Below are 16,158 nucleotides of genomic sequence, written 5' to 3'. Positions count from 1 at the left end.
CCATTAAACTAATTATGTTTAAGATGAAAAACTGAAATTTTCGATTTCGTCCTAATAGAAAGGAATTGGAAGATTGACTTTTACTAAAGGGCGAAAAATAAATCGAATTTCCACACATAAACAAAGAGATAACTTGGAAAAAATAAAATTTTAAATTCAAACATGCTGCTGACTTAACATGAAAAGTAATTCACGCACTTTCTCGTAGCGTGTTTTCTCCTCTGAAGGAACTCTAGAAGATTTAAGAGAATCGGTCATAATTGCTCTTGTTCTCTCTTTGAGATTTGTTACCATCATCATCTTCTTCTGTCTTGGGAAGTATGCAATCTTCACCTTATCATCGAAGTTGACCTGGACATCTTTTTGATCCATTCTGAATAAAGTTGCATTCTCTGTTCTAAGCCAATATTTTACATGGCGAAGAGGAAGGAAGCGACTATATGGTTCAGATGGTAAAGTAAACATTGAAGTTAACTTCTTCAGTGACTTGGAGAACTTCTTGATGATTGTTACTTGATGATATTTTGTGGAATAAACTTCGACATTTTCTGGTTCTTCAACATGATAATCACGATAGTACTGGATGAATGTTTCATGAGGATCCATAACCCATCTGGATTTATCATTCATGATAAGACCGACTGTACCATCTGCAAGAAGGTAACCAAGACCGTTAGCCTTAGAATCATCACAAAATCTTGCAACGAAGTACTTCGGAACTGTTGTTTCTTCACCAACACGAACAGGTCTATTTTCGATTTCTTGAATTATCTCATTCTCTTCCTTCTTTTCAAGCGGCTTTCTTATGAGATCTTGATATTTTGGTATTGGTGCAAAATGCTTGTGAGCAATTACAGGCTCTTCTGGTTTTGGAACAATTGGGATATGCTTTGGAGCAATATGAGCTGGTTCAACATTATGTAATGGGTTCTTCAAAATGTTGTCAAAGCCATTTCCTGTAATAAAAGGATGAGATAAAAGCTGTTGAACAGAGGGTCTGAGAGCTGGATTAACTTGAAGTGTTGATTTAATGAAATCTGTGGCAGCCTTAGAAACCTTAGGCTCGAGTGGGAATGTGTAGTTTCCTGATTTGATGTGCTCATAAAGAAGCTTTGTTTTGATGCAATCAAAAGGTTGACGACCAAAGAGCATTACATAAACAGAAACGCCAATAGCCCAAATATCAACTTCATAAGAATGGCCCTTTGATCTTAAGATCTCTGGACAGAGATAGTTTGGTGTTCCGCATACTGTGAATTTCTTTTCATCATCATAATCAAGTTTAGCGCTTAAGCCGAAATCAGCAACTTTGATTTTTCCATCAGCACCTATTAAGTAGTTTTCAAGCTTAAGATCGCGATGAATGATTCTGTTATCATGTAAATAACCAACACCACGAAGAATATCCTTTGTAAATTGGGCAACTTTCTTTTCTGGAAGTCTTCTCTGAGCGCGAACCATGTCACGAACGGATTTACCTGGTGCTAATTCAAGTAAGATGTAATAGTATTTGAAATCTTCATAATGAGCATAGGATCTCAAAATGTTTGGATGATTTAAGGAAGCTTGAATTGATATTTCACTCTTAAGCTTCTCTAAACTCTTTGGTTTTGTGTATTTATCTTTACTAATTACCTTCATTGCGTAGTCTTGTCCGGTATTTACATCCGAAACTCTGTAGGCAATAGCAAAGCCACCCTTTCCGAGTTCTTCATGTCTCTTGTAGCTAACTGTTGTTCCATTGGCATTCTTGAAGACAAAAACTAAAGGCACGGCTGGATAGGAAGCCATGATAAGTTTATTAAACGTACACTAAATCCTCTCAAAATAAATTTGCATTGAATTTTTTTTGAATGCATTCTCAATATTGAAATTCAAGTTGTTTGCTTTTTTCGTTTAATGATTTATGTGCTTACAGGAATTAGATAAAGATTCTATTCAAAAAATGTTGTAAATTAAAAAAGAAACAAAATTTAGAATATTATTTATTCCTTTTCCTCTCACCCGCTCCGCCTTGCATACCTTGCATGAATTTGCGTATTGATGCGCAAATTTGCTTGTCTTCGAATCCCCAATCTTGATTTAATTCAGCGGCAGTTGGAATTCTTTGCAAAGGTAATCTCTGTGGTGACTTTTGTGGAGTAGATATTTTCTCGTCTGTGTGCGGTTTTTCTTCTAGGATTGAAGGAGTAGTTTCTTCTGGTTCAACAAAACTCTTCTGTTTTTCAAATGCACTAGCTCTAGCTTCTTCTAATGGATCTAATCTAAGTAATATGTCTTTTGAATCTGATGGCTTGAGAGCAGATTTTCCGGATTTTCCTTGACTTGAGGTATCAGGAAGATCTTTAAGCCATGATAAGTATTCTTCATCTGCTTCTATTGATGCAGCTTGTATCCACGAAGTGTTAATTTGCAAATCAACTTCTTTATCGATAATAATTGGTTTAGATTTTCGCTTTGAACGTATATTTCCATTGCCAGATGTGGTCGTCATATGAGAGTCTGATGAAAAGCTGAAATTCGATTTGTTTAATTCTGTATCTGGTTGTGATGATAATTCATTTATTTGTTTAACGAGGTCAGTATATGCAGAATTCATGTGAACTTTTGGATCTCCTTGTATTATATTCTTCGATGTCTGTATTTGAATAGTTTGAATCTTTTTATTTGTATATTTGAATTTATTAAATAAGTTTTCTCTTTGCTGTTCAAATTTTTTGACTTTTTCATCGGAATCTATGCTTTCTTCATCCTCATCTTGACCATCAGAGTCGAACACGTTATATCTTGTGGTATTTGGCAATAATCCATCGATTTTTTTAGGAAATAAGAAATCATCAAGACCTCCATTTCCGTCGAGAGACGTGGTGAAATAGTTGCCTGAAGCTAAAGGTTGCATTGGGAACGAGAAGAGACTTCCCGTCCTGACGTTAGCCATGATTGAATTAAAATTTCGTAGAATTTGTATACTTTAATCTTACTCTTTATAGCAAGTGTAAATTGATAAACTTAATATAAAAAGTAATCGAATTTCAATTGATTCTATTGAATTCAAAAATGTGTTGCTTTTGCATTTATGACGCTTTTCGAGTTACATTATTGACTCATTTCGAATTCAAAAAATAGACTCTGAAAAGTCACTTTTCAAAGGTGTTTTCAAATCTTTCTCGTATTTGACAATAAAGAACACGATGATTCAGGGATTGTAATTAGCTTACCAACAAACCAATATGTCTTGGAATAATAGCGAAAAAACTCATAAATAAAGATTGAATAAAAATATCCGACAAGCATATCATGTTTATAATTGTCCGAATGAGTTAATAAGGTTTTATGATCTATTGTGTGAAGATTCAAACTTACTACGATTCTGTAGTCCACAAAATCAACTTGAATATAATATATTTTCTAACCTCAGGTGGCTACACTTGCCCTTCGGGCATACATGCCACCTTCAGCAAAAAAAAAACATATATCGATTATAGGAAAAGCGTTTATTCATATATTTCATTTTAGATCTTTCGCCCGAACCTCTCAAATATGGCAATGTTTCGCCCAAAAGCACTCATAATTTGTGAGAATTGAGAACTCTATCGATCTTTCGCCCATGTCCAAAATATTAATTTACTGTAAATTCATAATGTAAAAAGTATGGGCATTGCCCTCTATATCAAGTTTCCTCACAAGCAATCCAGCATTTCGATGTGATTTATAAGATTATTACATATATTGTGAACATGATATACCATAGGATAAGCAATAAAATTAACTGCTCTGAATCGGTATTTTTGAAATTTTTTGATCATTGAATTTTCGGCGATTTAAATGGATCAATCCGCAGCACAATACAATTAAAATTGATATATGATAATAGTTTAAAAACGATTAAAAATTGCAACCGAAAAAGGTCAAAAATAAGTCACAAAAATATGAAATTTAGTTAGCTGATTTGATTTAATTAAATACAGCGAAAAAAAGAGCAGCTTATATTTAGCACATTATTAGTCAAAAATTATTAGTCAAAAAAATTTTTTTTTCATTATGAGTTCTGACTTTTCAAAACAATATGCGGATTTTATAGGGGCGCTTGAAAAGCTCTTCCACATAAAATCTAATGAACCTATCGAAGATATGTGCAGTATAATTACAAATACTTTGATTTCGAAGTATCAACTTTCAATCAATCAACTTACGAAGTTAATTCTTGAGGCAATTAGATACAATTATGCATCTGGAGCGAATTACGTCAAAATACTCGAACAGATCGGGGCTGACCTAACCGGAGTTTCGGATTATCATTTTGAAACAGAGGACTCGATTAAATTTATAGTTATGCATGATCAAATTGATAAGTTCAAGGAATACTTAACTCAAAATTCAATATCTGATGATATTTTTCTCGAAATTCCTAATTTCAGGTACAATGCTTATCACAATAATGATGGATATTATGCAGAGTTATCACTAATTGAAACATGTGCCTACTTTGGATCTGTTAACATTTTTTATTTCTTGATTTCGAATCAAATCGGTAAAATAACTGAAAGGTGTCTTAGCTACTCAGTAATTGGAGGAAATCAAGACATCATCAACGAATGCTTGAAAGAACATAAAATGAATATTGATTGTCTCAGAAGCATTATAAGATCACACAATCACGAATTGCTTGAATTTGTTTTAGATAGAGAGATATTCGAGCTTGATGATTTATACAGTGAGGATTCGGAATGGGAAGATGCAATTTATAAACCTATTTATAAAGATATCATCAGATATCAAAACCTTAATGCTGTATTTCTTCTATTCAAAAGGAACAAATATTACATCTTTCCATGGGGTGCTGCATTTCCGCAAACAATAGATATTTTCAAAAACAATTCATTTTCTAACAAACATAATCGCACTAAATGTGGAATTATTCATTTTGCAAGTAAATCGAAAAATTCTGATATTTGCAGATTATTACTTGAGTCATACAATCAAATTATAGTCAACAATAATGAAGGAGATGATGAATGTATTTCACATGGTATAGATATTAATGAAAAAGATGATGATGGACAAACCGCACTTCATATTGCAGCAAGTAAGAATAATAAAGAAACAACCGAACTTCTTATTTCACATGGTGCAAATATCAATGAAAAAGATGATGATGTAAAAACTGCACTTAATTATGCAATGGAAAATAATTGTAAAGAAATAACAGAACTTCTCTTTTCACATGGCGCAAATATCAATGAAAAAAATAAATATGGAAAAACTGAACTTCATTATGCAGCACTAAAAATAGTAAAGAAACAGTCGAACTTCTTATTTCACATGGTGCAAATATCAATGAAAAAGATGATCATGATGGACAAACCGCACTTCATTATGCAATAGAAAATAATTGTAAAGAAGTAGCAGAACTTCTTATTTCACATGGTATTAATATCAATGAAAAAGATAAATATGGACAAACCGCTCTTCATTATGCAGCACGTTATAATAGTAAAGAAACAGTCGAACTTCTTATTTCACATGGCGCAAATATCAATGAAAAAGATGAATACGGAAAAACCGCACTTCATATTGCAGCACGTTATAATTACAAAGAAATAGCTGAACTTCTTATTTCACATGGCGCAAATATCAATGAAAAAAATAATGATGGATTCACCGCTCTTCATATTGCAGCACTAACAAATAGTAAAGAAACAGTCGAACTTCTTATTTCACATGGTGCAAATATCAATGAAAAACATGATCATGATGGACAAACCACACTTCATATTGCAGCACGTTATAATAGTAAAGAAACAGTCGAACTTCTTATTTCACATGGTGCAAATATCAATGAAAAAGATAAAAAAAGAAAAACCGCTCTTCATTGTGCTCTTCGTTATAAAGAAATAGTAGAACTTCTAATTTCACGTGGTGCAATGAAATAAGAAAAATCTATTAAATAATCAACATCTGATTATTGACTTTGTTCCTACTCAGAGATATATGCTGATTATTGTACCCCCAAATTAGAAACAAAGGCCATAATGAAATATTTAAAACGGGTTTGCTACAAGTGAAAAATGCACAAAAGCGATTATTCTGAATTCAATTTGTGCATTATTTGTGCATTTAAAAATCATTCCGTGTAAAGTAGTCAAAAATAAATGTATTTATATATATATATTGCATACGCAACTGTTGCTATTCTTTATTAATGGATTTGATTTTTAATAATGGTCAACTCCAAAATTTTTAAAATATACAAATAATGCGCAAATTCAATTTAAAATAATCGTTTTTGCGCATTTTTTACACCCAACGTAAAACCTAATTAAAACAATAATATACATCTCAATTTCTTTTCACCAAATTTCCTAATAGATGCATTGCAATTCAAGTATGTACCATTGTAATGCAATCTCACAAATTTATCATTTTCGCATGACCCTGAAAATAAAAAATTATCATTTTCGTCTGACGAAAATGATATTTTTATCACTTTTCTAGACGAAAATAATAATCCTTTTAAAAAACCGAGTGAAGTGAAAGAGCTAACAAAAATAAATAGAAACTTATTCCAATTGAGTATTCTGACAATCCCTAATATAAGGAATTATCCGTCCTATAATAAAGGGTAAAAATGAAATCAAGCATCTTCACTTTTTTTTACATAATAACGCTTGTTATCACATAATCAAATAAAAAATACATTACAATTGATAAATTTTCACAAAATAAATAAAAAAAAATGTTTTATTACTAGTTAAGATAAAGAGAAGCAGCGAATATGATATCTCTTCTGATTGCTTCGCTTGCTTTCTCGAACTTTTCGACCAAATCGACATTTCCGATAAGTTTTGAAGCCTTTGAAAGGGATTTGAGGAGTTCGTTTGTCATCATGATGACTCTGACTAGAGTTCCTTCAGGAATTAGTGTGATTTGCATGATATCGATGAAATCTGCTCCGCTAGCCCATTGATATACAGGCATGATTGCGTGTGGGTTAACGTTGTATTCAACGAAATCATCTTGGTGATCTATCTGGTAGTTATCGAAATCATCAACCAATTGTTGAGCAATTTCCTGCATAAACTGGACTTTCTCAGCGAAATAGTCAGGAATCTCGAAATTCTCTTCTTTGTTGCCTGCTTTTTGTGCGACCAAACAAGAAGCAATTCCGGCGATTTCGGCTGGTTCTAAGTCATCGAAGAAGGAATTCGTCAATAACTCAGTAGCAATGAATTCGTTTGCGGAACTGAGCTCAATGGAGACTCTTCCTTTGATTTGGATGACATTATCTTGAGATATGTAATCGTGGTCCTTCAAGATATTGATCATTGACTTCAGGGTTGGCATGAATGCCAATTTCTCATCATCCATTTCGTCATCAAGCCTCTTCTTCTTCTCAATGTTTTCGATTTGATTAATACTTGATGGATAATGGCTTGAACGAATATCGCATGTGAAGCAGGGATGCTTGGAGATGAAGGACCAGCAGTCTTCGATCTCTGTATGCATTGTATGCAAATCAATATCTTGGGAACCGAAAAGTTTCAAATAATTTGCAACTTCAAGACCCTTTTCCTTTTCTTGAGCCATTAAAACGCTTGAATTTACCTTGTTCTGGAAAATTATGAGGATTTTTTCAAATGGAACGTTAAGTGTTGAAACAAGAGAAGTTTGGAGCTCTACGTTAGTCGCTGTGACATTCTTGATGATGGCGATTTCTCCACCGTACTCGGAAATGAAAACTAATTGGCCTTTTTGGAGAATTTTGGATTTGAAATCTCTTCCGTACTTTTCTTTGATATGCTTGGCATTGATTTGGAGCTTTCTAATAATTTCGGCGTAGTTTCCGCAGATATCAAGTGAATCTTCGATATCTGTGTTGAATTCCAAGAAATTTGGCTCTAATTTAGCGTTAAGAGCACAATCTGCTCTCTTGTAGTTCTTGATCTCTTCTTCAACCTTTGCAAGAGCTTCTTTCTTCTTTGGAATGGCGGACTGAACTGTATTTGAAGATAATGATCTTTTCATCAAATCTGTCATCTCCATACCTTGTGTTCTGATGAGATTGAGGATCATGTTGAATCTGATGTAGAACTGTGAGTTCAGTTTCTCAACTTTTCCGTCGAACATTTTTTGAATGAAGGCTTCTTCAGGGAATTCCTTAGTAACCATAAGGATCGCGTGGCCCTGGGAGTCGAGACCTCTACGGCCAGCTCTGCCGGACATTTGGACGTATTCTGTAGGAGTTAAATTAACAAATTCTTGTCCATTAAACTTTTCAAGGCTTGTAAAGGCACAAGAACGTGCAGGAACGTTGATACCCATAGCGAAAGTCGATGTACAGAATAAAACTTTGACATAACCGTCGGCCAATAAAATTTCAACGCATTCTTTGAGAATTGGAAGCATACCACCATGGTGAAGGCCGATACCATTGACCAAAAGTGACCTAACTTGCTCGATTTGTGGTAAACAACGGTCATTTGGCTTTAATCTGGAAATTGATTGCGTAAAGAAGCGTTCTACGTGGGCTTTCTGCTTATCGTCAATGAGACACTTCTGTTTGGCGAATTCTGCGAACTTTTCGCAGTTCTTTTGGCTGAAAGAGAACATTAAAACTGGTAATAAATCAGCATTAACGAATTTATCAATTGCTTTCTGCCAATATTGTGGAGTAAACAATTCTCTCTTCGGTCCTTTCTTCTGTTTCTCTTTAAACTTGTTCTCAAGCCTCTTGAATTTTTGACTATCGAATGTCTTGCCTGGTTGTTTAAGAACAGCAAGATCGTTAGCGGCATAAAGGCAGTGGACAAGAGGTACAGGACGTTCGGTATGGCGTTCGACGTAAACCGTGCGATTCTTTGTACGACCAATCCATGCGGCAATTTCTGTATCGTTTGGAATTGTAGCTGAGAGGAAAACCATGTTGATATGAGGTGGCATAAGAATAATGGACTCTTCCCAGACAACACCGCGTTCTTCATCAGAAATATAATGACATTCATCGAAAATAACGACGTCGACATCACGGAGAAGATCGGCGCCTCTGTAAAGCATTGATCGAAGAATTTCTGTTGTCATAATGAGTACGGAAGCGTCTCTGTTAAGAGATACATCACCTGTAAGAATTCCGACGTCGTGGAAGACTTTGTTGAGGTCACGGTATTTCTGGTTCGAAAGAGCTTTAATAGGAGATGTATAAATTGCGCGCATTTTGTGTTGTCTGGCTAATGCAATCGCATATTGAGCAACGACTGTTTTACCGGCAGATGTAGGGGCAGAAACAAATACCATTTGGTTCTTCTCGAGTCTGTACATGGATCTGACCTGGAAATTATCGCACTTGAAGTTGAATTCGTAAGCTGGCTTTGGAACTTCTGTTTGGAACTGAGATGTGTCCCAATCATCAAGTTTGTACGGTTCTGAAATTGGCTCCTCTTTCTCTGTCTCTGCTGGGGCTCTGTATTCAGTAGAAGCTTGAATTTCTGGAAGATCTGGAAGAGGTTCGAGTGTTTCGGCTTCTGAAACACCTTCGTCAAACGGAGTTGTTAGTAAGTTTGTACCTGTTTCTAATGCTGATAAATAAGTAGTAAAATCTTGTTCTTGAAGTTTTGTTTGTTTATTGGGTCCAGTGCCCCCAAGATAGTCATCAATATCTGTAACTGGGCGAACGAGTGCTGGATTATCTGTTGAAAGAGTAGAAACTGGAATATCTTTATAATCAACTAATTTTCCTGTTACAAGATCAAACACTGGCTGTATATCCATTGTTGGTAATGTTAGCTGGAATTCCAAACATGATGGCTTGATATTTTCAGGAACAGGTCTGAAATCTCCAAGGCCTGCATATTGGAGTGGACCAATACGAAATGGCATATCCTCCAAGCTTGGTCCATATATTTTCTTTTCGGTTTCTTTAAATATACGATCAAACTCGGCTTTTAATTCTTCAGGAATCATTATTTTGACAAAAGGTGAGATAATTTAGGCAAAAAGCAAGTGTTAGTCAAGATACACAATAATGTCAGAAGCATATGGATATTTGTCATGTAAGGCATTTAAGTATTAGAAAGATCAAATGTGACTTCAAATTTGAAAATATATCTAAATAGAAGATCTTCTCAGATATAATTGATAGAATGATTATTACCAAATTTTTATAAAACTTTAGGAGCCGTAGTACATTCGAAAAATACCTTAAATTGGAGAAAATATAATCAAAATAATTTTCAAATTTGCTTGAAATCACAAATACTAATTTTCTAATACTATCAAATAATTTGCAATTACTCTTTAATAGTGATGAATTTTCTAATTTTTAAAATTTCAAATCAAAATTGAGAGCACCAAAATTTTAGACCTCTAAAAGTGACAATATATAGCTATGGATTCCTTTTCTTTATTTATATCTCTGAGTAGGAGTATCGATCAAAAAGCACTTGAAGATCTTAGAGATGAGAAGAACAAACCAAAACCAAAGGAAGAAAAGCCAAAGAAGAAAGAAATGAAGCCAAAAGAACCAAAACCAGTCAAAGAAGCAAAAATCAAGACTGTCGAACTTACAGCAGATAGTGCTCCTATCGAAAGAAAAGAGCCAGTTTCTTCTTCATCTTCAGATGAATCATCAAGTGATGAATCTGGTTCTGAGCAAGTTGAAGAGCAAACTGAAGAAAAGCCAAATTTCAAATTCGCCAAACTCAAAGAAAAGAAGGAAGTTAAGTTCGAAAAAGGCAAGAATAAATTCCAGAAACTTAGACAAGCGCAATACGAAGAAAAGCTCGCAGCAGAGAACCCTGAAGAAGCTAACTGGGATAAGATCAAGCGTGCAGCTGCTGGCGAAAAGGTAGAAATGACATCTGCTCAATTAAAGAAGTCAATTAAGAAAGATAGAAAGGAGAAGGAGAGACGTAAAGAGAAGAGGAAAGAGAGAGAAGAGAAGCAAAAGAGGCAAGAGGAAAGAGAAAGAAAGGCTGAAGCTAGAAAGGCCCAATTTAGAGGAAAACCTAAAGGAAAAGGTGGTAGAAAATAGAGTAGTAAAATCTTATCTTTAGAAGTTTATTTGATAAATGAAGTTTATTCACCAATAGTATGTCAAAAATGCATAAACTCTGCAGCTTAAATAAAGGATTTTTATGTTTAGTCGAGTTACAAATGAAAGAATGCATAACTAATGTAAATCGAATGTATATGCAATATTTTCATTTTTAGCAAAAAATAACAATTCAATTTCTGTTTGTGTTCTGAAAGTAAGTTTCTTAGATAAAGGAATAGATTCAATTGTGCAGCAAGAATCTTATCATATGTGCAAACGTTGCAGAATTGAGTGTTCATATTATGCACGGATATGTTTACTATTTTGATAACAATTGGCAATTATCAGATTAATAAGAACTGATTTTCACAGACATAATACGTGTATATGCAGAAAGAAGTCCTTGCTCTGCATGTTCTTCTGGATCGAAGTATCTAATAACCTGTTCAATTTTATATCATAGAAATTTATAATTTGAATTTAAAAAAAAATTTAGAATAGTCCTAAGTATAGAATAATAGTGCATGCATAGAGAAGTGATTTTGTGATTTCAGTGTTGATGATTCTGCATTGACATGTAAGGAAGTCACATGAGTATATAGCTTTAGGGTTAAGAAGACATTCTGATATGATCTTTCGAATGAATGAGATTGACCTGTTCTCGATGATGACACCACATCGAAGATGATCACATCCGAAGAAGATAGAACTCTCGACGTTTTCGACGCACTTAGGGATGTTGATCGATGTCAGTGAAGAGCAGTTCGCGAATGCATATTGTTTGATGGTACGAACGGAGTCATCTGGGATAGAGATGCTGATCAGATTTCTGCATCCGATGAATGCGCCTGATGATATAGTTCGAAGTGTCTGTGGGAGGTTGAAGAACTTGATATCTGACGCTGGAGGGAAGCAGAAGAGGACTGTCTCCGACTTGTTGTAAAGAGCACCGACATCGACTGAGAAGTATTCACTTCGTGGACATTCGATGACAGAAAGAGATGAACATCCGTCGAAGAACAAGTTACCGATGTTTCGAAGAGAGCAGTCTTCTGGAATTGTGAACTTGACGAGGTTTGTGCATCCTTTGAAGACGTAGTCTGACATGTACTCTGTGCGATTTGGAACTATGAAAGTTGTGATGTTCGTGTTCTCGAAGCAGTTAGATCCGATCTCTTTGACATTTGGAGGAAGTGTGATGTGTGAAAGATTATAACATTTGCTGAAACAACCCATACCAATAGATGTAAGTTTACAGTCTGCTGGGAATGTGATGTTTGTGATTCCTGTGTTACTGAATGCATATGAATGAATATTCTCTAATGATGATGGGAAAACAATTTCTCTCAACGAAAAACAATTCAAGAAACATGAACTCTGAATCGCTGTTAAATTGTTTGAGAAAACTATATTTTTGAGATTCTTACAAGAATTAAATACATTTTCTCTAATTGTTGCATTTCCGCATTCTGAAAAATCGATTGTTTCAAGACTTGTACAACCTTGAAAAGTTACATCATATATTGCTTTCAGTTTGTTTCCGAATTTTAAATTTCTGATTGCTGTGCAACCTAAAAATGCGCATCGTCCAATTGTTTCAAGAGAATTTGGAAGAATAATATTTGTTAAATTTCTGCAGTTTGCAAATGCATAGGGATCTATAGCTCTAAGCATGGTTTCACCATCAAAAACAATAGTTTTTAGATTGCCATTTTCACTAAATACGCTGTCACGAATCACTTCAACATTTTCTGGAATTGTATATGATTCTTTCTCGCTCAAACATAAAGACAGAGCTGTTCTTGAATTATATATTAGATTTTGATCATCTCGGATGAATCTAGATCCTTCCTCAAAAGTAATGTTGGTATGCGAAGAGAAACATCTACCTCCTAAATATGTAACTGAACTGGGGATTGTTACATTAATCAGATTATAACAATATGAAAAAACATTAGGGCCAATAATTTTTAATGTATTTGGAAATACAATACTAGATATATTTGCCACTGAAAAGCATAAAGGGCTAATTATTGTGACTCCATCCTCAATCGTAATTTCATTTAGGCTTAGGCAACTTTGAAATTGTCCAATGCCATTTAAATTAATGAAAGATGGAAGATTCAATGACTTTAATTGCGAGTTAACAAATGCATATGTTTCGATTGTTTTGACGTTTGGCGTACATGTAATGGATTCGAGCAATGAATATCCAAATGCAAAATATCCAATATTTTCAATAAAGTCTGGAGTTGTGAATGATTTGGAGTGATTTCTCGGAAAGAAAACGAGTGATTTTTTATCTTTTGTATATAAAATCCCATTCACTGAAGTGAATAATTCACTTAATTCATCGCATTCGATTGTTTTAAGCGGTTTTGGTGATTCTATGTTTGCATATATCACTGAGACATATTTTGGAATAAAAAGACTTTTAAGAACTGTTCCTTTAAAACACCCGGTATTCATTGTTCGCAGTTCAGAATCTGATTGAATAAAAACATTCTCAAGCTTTGAACAGTAAATAAAACAGTATTTTGATAAAACTTGGACTGAAGATGGTAAAGATATATTCACTAGTGAATGGCAATTAAAGAATGCATATGTATTGATTGTTTTAAGATATTTACAGTTTGAAAAATCAATTGCATTGAGTTCTGAACATTCAAAAAATGCACAGTCACTGATTGTATTAAGTTTAGAATTCTCTTGAAATGTAACCGATTTGAGAGTGCGTCTGCTCCCTTCAAATGCATGATTTCCACAATACGATGGACCAAGTTGTCCAAAAACAATCTCACACCTAGATTTGATCTCAATATTTGTAACTCTATTTGTAGAATACAATATTCTATCATTTACTGGTATATATGCGACAAAATTAAAGGATCTAAGGACCAAACATCCTCTATCGTCGTTGTCAGATCCAAAAAAAACTTACATTTATTCAATTTAGATGACTGTAAATTTTTTTTATGAATGCAATCGTTCTAATAATGCTATTTTTGCTTGGCAAATTATATAAATAATTGAATAAACTCTATTGGAATTATTTGATTGCCAATTCATATAATTAACGATGATGTATTAAGGTATTGATAAAATCGCAACATTTTATTTCTTCTTGTACAGATATAAATTCAAAAAAAAAGGTACAACTACTCTTCATTTTGCAACATACCGGAACTTCATTAATCCATATAATGGTTGGAAAAACGGAATAAATTTATGCAACCAATAAAAAAATTGAGATCCTCATCTTGAAGGATAAATTCAATAGTTTGAGTTTAGAAATTTGACTTTGCTAAAAAATTGACAGAAAATTCACAATGAGCTATTGAAACAATTTGAAGTTAGAACTAGAATGATAACATTCACAATGAGCTATTAAGTAAGGTTGTGTATGAGTGGATTGCGCTTAAATTAATAGAGTTATAGATCAATAATTCGGATACCAGACGAAAATGAAAATAATGCCAAAGTATTTACATGTCAAAAAAAAATCAAGAATGTTCCGCCCAAGACAGCGTCATCAATACACTAATCCACAAATTGCTAAAATCAAGCGCTATTTTGGATTTGTTATGGGTCTCCTAATTGGATTTGCCTTAGCTTGGATATTATTCCTTTCCAGGAGAGAATCTTACACAGAAACTGACGCTATCAGCAAACAAATTACAATTGATGTTTGCACTAAGCAACAATGGGAAACTGGCCACTATAAAGAAGCTATTTTCATTGATTCTGATTTGTTTTCAGAGCAATTCCAAAATATTTTAACAAATAAGGATATTCCTGTAAATGTTTACGCAAGGGAACAATCTGTTCTTGATAGAGTTGTTAAAGAGTTGCAAGCATACGGCTACCAAGTTCAATCTTCTAAAATTTGGACTAACTAGTTCAATCAGTGTTCTTACATTTTTATCTGTCGCTGTTAGCATCTATATAATACTAAATATCTTCTATACAAACGAAATTTTTGGATATTTTTTTAAGATGATTATTTGAACTTGTACTTCGTTCATAAATCAATGTTAACTGTAATTGAATGTTATATCATGTTGATTTGGTTGATACAATTGAGCATTAATTCCTGATTTCAAATTAAATAAATTTCGGTTCATGTTTAAAAGTATCGTGTGCCAAAATCAATTATTCTGGTAGTTTGTCATTAAATTTGGACATTCCAAGAAAATAATAAAAAATCGAATTTAGACAGAATTGTGCAACAAGATTTTATATGTTGAAATATCTATTGTATTCATGTTGTATATGGTTAAACAAAAATCAATTCATATTACTCGAAATCAGATTCAGTTTACATGATGTAATTGCCAATCTGACTTTTGTAAAACTCTTAATTATACTCTTACGCCCATCTGACATAAGAAAAGCATTTCGTCCAAATATTGCTTTAACATATTCCATATCCATCATAAAATATTTAGTGATGATTCTATGATATTCACAATTTTTGAAAGAATTTTTTGAAGATTAATAGCAGTATGCAACGGGTATGTTGATTGATATTTGCTATAATTATGTTGTTAAAAAATTGAATGCGGTCTCAAAAGTACACAAATGTAAAAGATTTTAATTTTTGTTTGAAGTGGTAGGAAATTTCTCTACAGAAAAGAAAGGATAAATATTTCCATTTCTCGAGTCCTTCATACAGCATTTGGAATAGATTCTATGATAATGAAGAAATTGATGCTTTTGTCAACACAAGTACTATTGACTATGATGAAAATCACATATTTGTTGACTCCGTTCTTTTCGAAAACTTTAACTCATATGGTGTTATCCGAATTCGATCAACGAACGATTCATTGCTTCTTGTTTCATCCTCATCATTTTATAACTCATTCTCGGATTATTTTGGAGGGTCAATATACTTTTCACCCGAAGGGTCATGCGTCCAATACAAGATATGTAGTTACAAATCTCAGGATTCATTAACACAAGGTGCAGGATCTCATTCATTTACAAGGACGACAAAAGATGATGGTTACAAAAATTTTATTATTGAATCTTCAATATCTCTCAGCTCAGGAGATAGTTCAGTTTTAGATGTTAATGGCGGATCAATTTTGATTTCTTCAATAAATATTTCTGATTCCAAACTACTT

The 16,158-nt window shown here is 33.5% G+C and overlaps 7 protein-coding genes across 7 annotated transcripts; 3 read left to right on the top strand and 4 right to left on the bottom strand.

Moving 5' to 3' along the window:
• Window positions 1-156: 156 nt before the first annotated feature.
• Window positions 157-1,791, bottom strand: TVAGG3_0562780 (STKc PLK domain-containing protein; the record flags this gene model as incomplete). Its single annotated transcript, XM_001580586.1, has 1 exon — window positions 157-1,791. One exon carries the CDS (start codon window positions 1,789-1,791, stop codon window positions 157-159), a length of 1,635 nt encoding a protein of 544 aa, XP_001580636.1.
• Window positions 1,792-1,981: 190 nt separating this feature from the next.
• Window positions 1,982-2,938, bottom strand: TVAGG3_0562770 (uncharacterized protein; the record flags this gene model as incomplete). Its single annotated transcript, XM_001580587.1, has 1 exon — window positions 1,982-2,938. One exon carries the CDS (start codon window positions 2,936-2,938, stop codon window positions 1,982-1,984), a length of 957 nt encoding a protein of 318 aa, XP_001580637.1.
• A 1,103-nt stretch (window positions 2,939-4,041) lies between these two features.
• TVAGG3_0562760 (protein ubiquitination) lies at window positions 4,042-5,385 on the top strand (the record flags this gene model as incomplete). Its single annotated transcript, XM_001580588.1, has 1 exon — window positions 4,042-5,385. The coding sequence occupies one exon, from the start codon at window positions 4,042-4,044 to the stop codon at window positions 5,383-5,385; it is 1,344 nt and encodes a 447-aa protein (XP_001580638.1).
• Window positions 5,386-6,723: 1,338 nt separating this feature from the next.
• TVAGG3_0562750 (ATP-dependent RNA and DNA helicase family) lies at window positions 6,724-10,079 on the bottom strand (the record flags this gene model as incomplete). Its single annotated transcript, XM_001580589.2, has 1 exon — window positions 6,748-9,957. One exon carries the CDS (start codon window positions 9,955-9,957, stop codon window positions 6,748-6,750), a length of 3,210 nt encoding a protein of 1,069 aa, XP_001580639.1.
• Window positions 10,080-10,321: 242 nt separating this feature from the next.
• TVAGG3_0562740 (uncharacterized protein) lies at window positions 10,322-11,118 on the top strand (the record flags this gene model as incomplete). The annotated part of the gene is made up of 1 exon (XM_001580590.2): window positions 10,382-11,026. One exon carries the CDS (start codon window positions 10,382-10,384, stop codon window positions 11,024-11,026), a length of 645 nt encoding a protein of 214 aa, XP_001580640.1.
• Window positions 11,119-11,521: 403 nt separating this feature from the next.
• TVAGG3_0562730 (antigen BSP-related family) lies at window positions 11,522-13,498 on the bottom strand (the record flags this gene model as incomplete). Its single annotated transcript, XM_001580591.1, has 1 exon — window positions 11,522-13,498. One exon carries the CDS (start codon window positions 13,496-13,498, stop codon window positions 11,522-11,524), a length of 1,977 nt encoding a protein of 658 aa, XP_001580641.1.
• An 872-nt stretch (window positions 13,499-14,370) lies between these two features.
• TVAGG3_0562720 (rhodanese/cell cycle control phosphatase family) lies at window positions 14,371-15,031 on the top strand (the record flags this gene model as incomplete). Its single annotated transcript, XM_001580592.1, has 1 exon — window positions 14,539-14,928. One exon carries the CDS (start codon window positions 14,539-14,541, stop codon window positions 14,926-14,928), a length of 390 nt encoding a protein of 129 aa, XP_001580642.1.
• Between the last annotated feature and the right edge of the window lie 1,127 nt (window positions 15,032-16,158).

The sequence above is a fragment of the Trichomonas vaginalis genome, chromosome II (assembly GCF_026262505.1).
Source record: "Trichomonas vaginalis G3 chromosome II, whole genome shotgun sequence".
In the NCBI taxonomy this organism is placed as follows: domain Eukaryota; phylum Parabasalia; order Trichomonadida; family Trichomonadidae; genus Trichomonas; species Trichomonas vaginalis.
The sequence above is the reverse complement of the archived record's forward strand: the minus strand, read 5'-3'. Positions and strand labels throughout refer to the sequence as shown.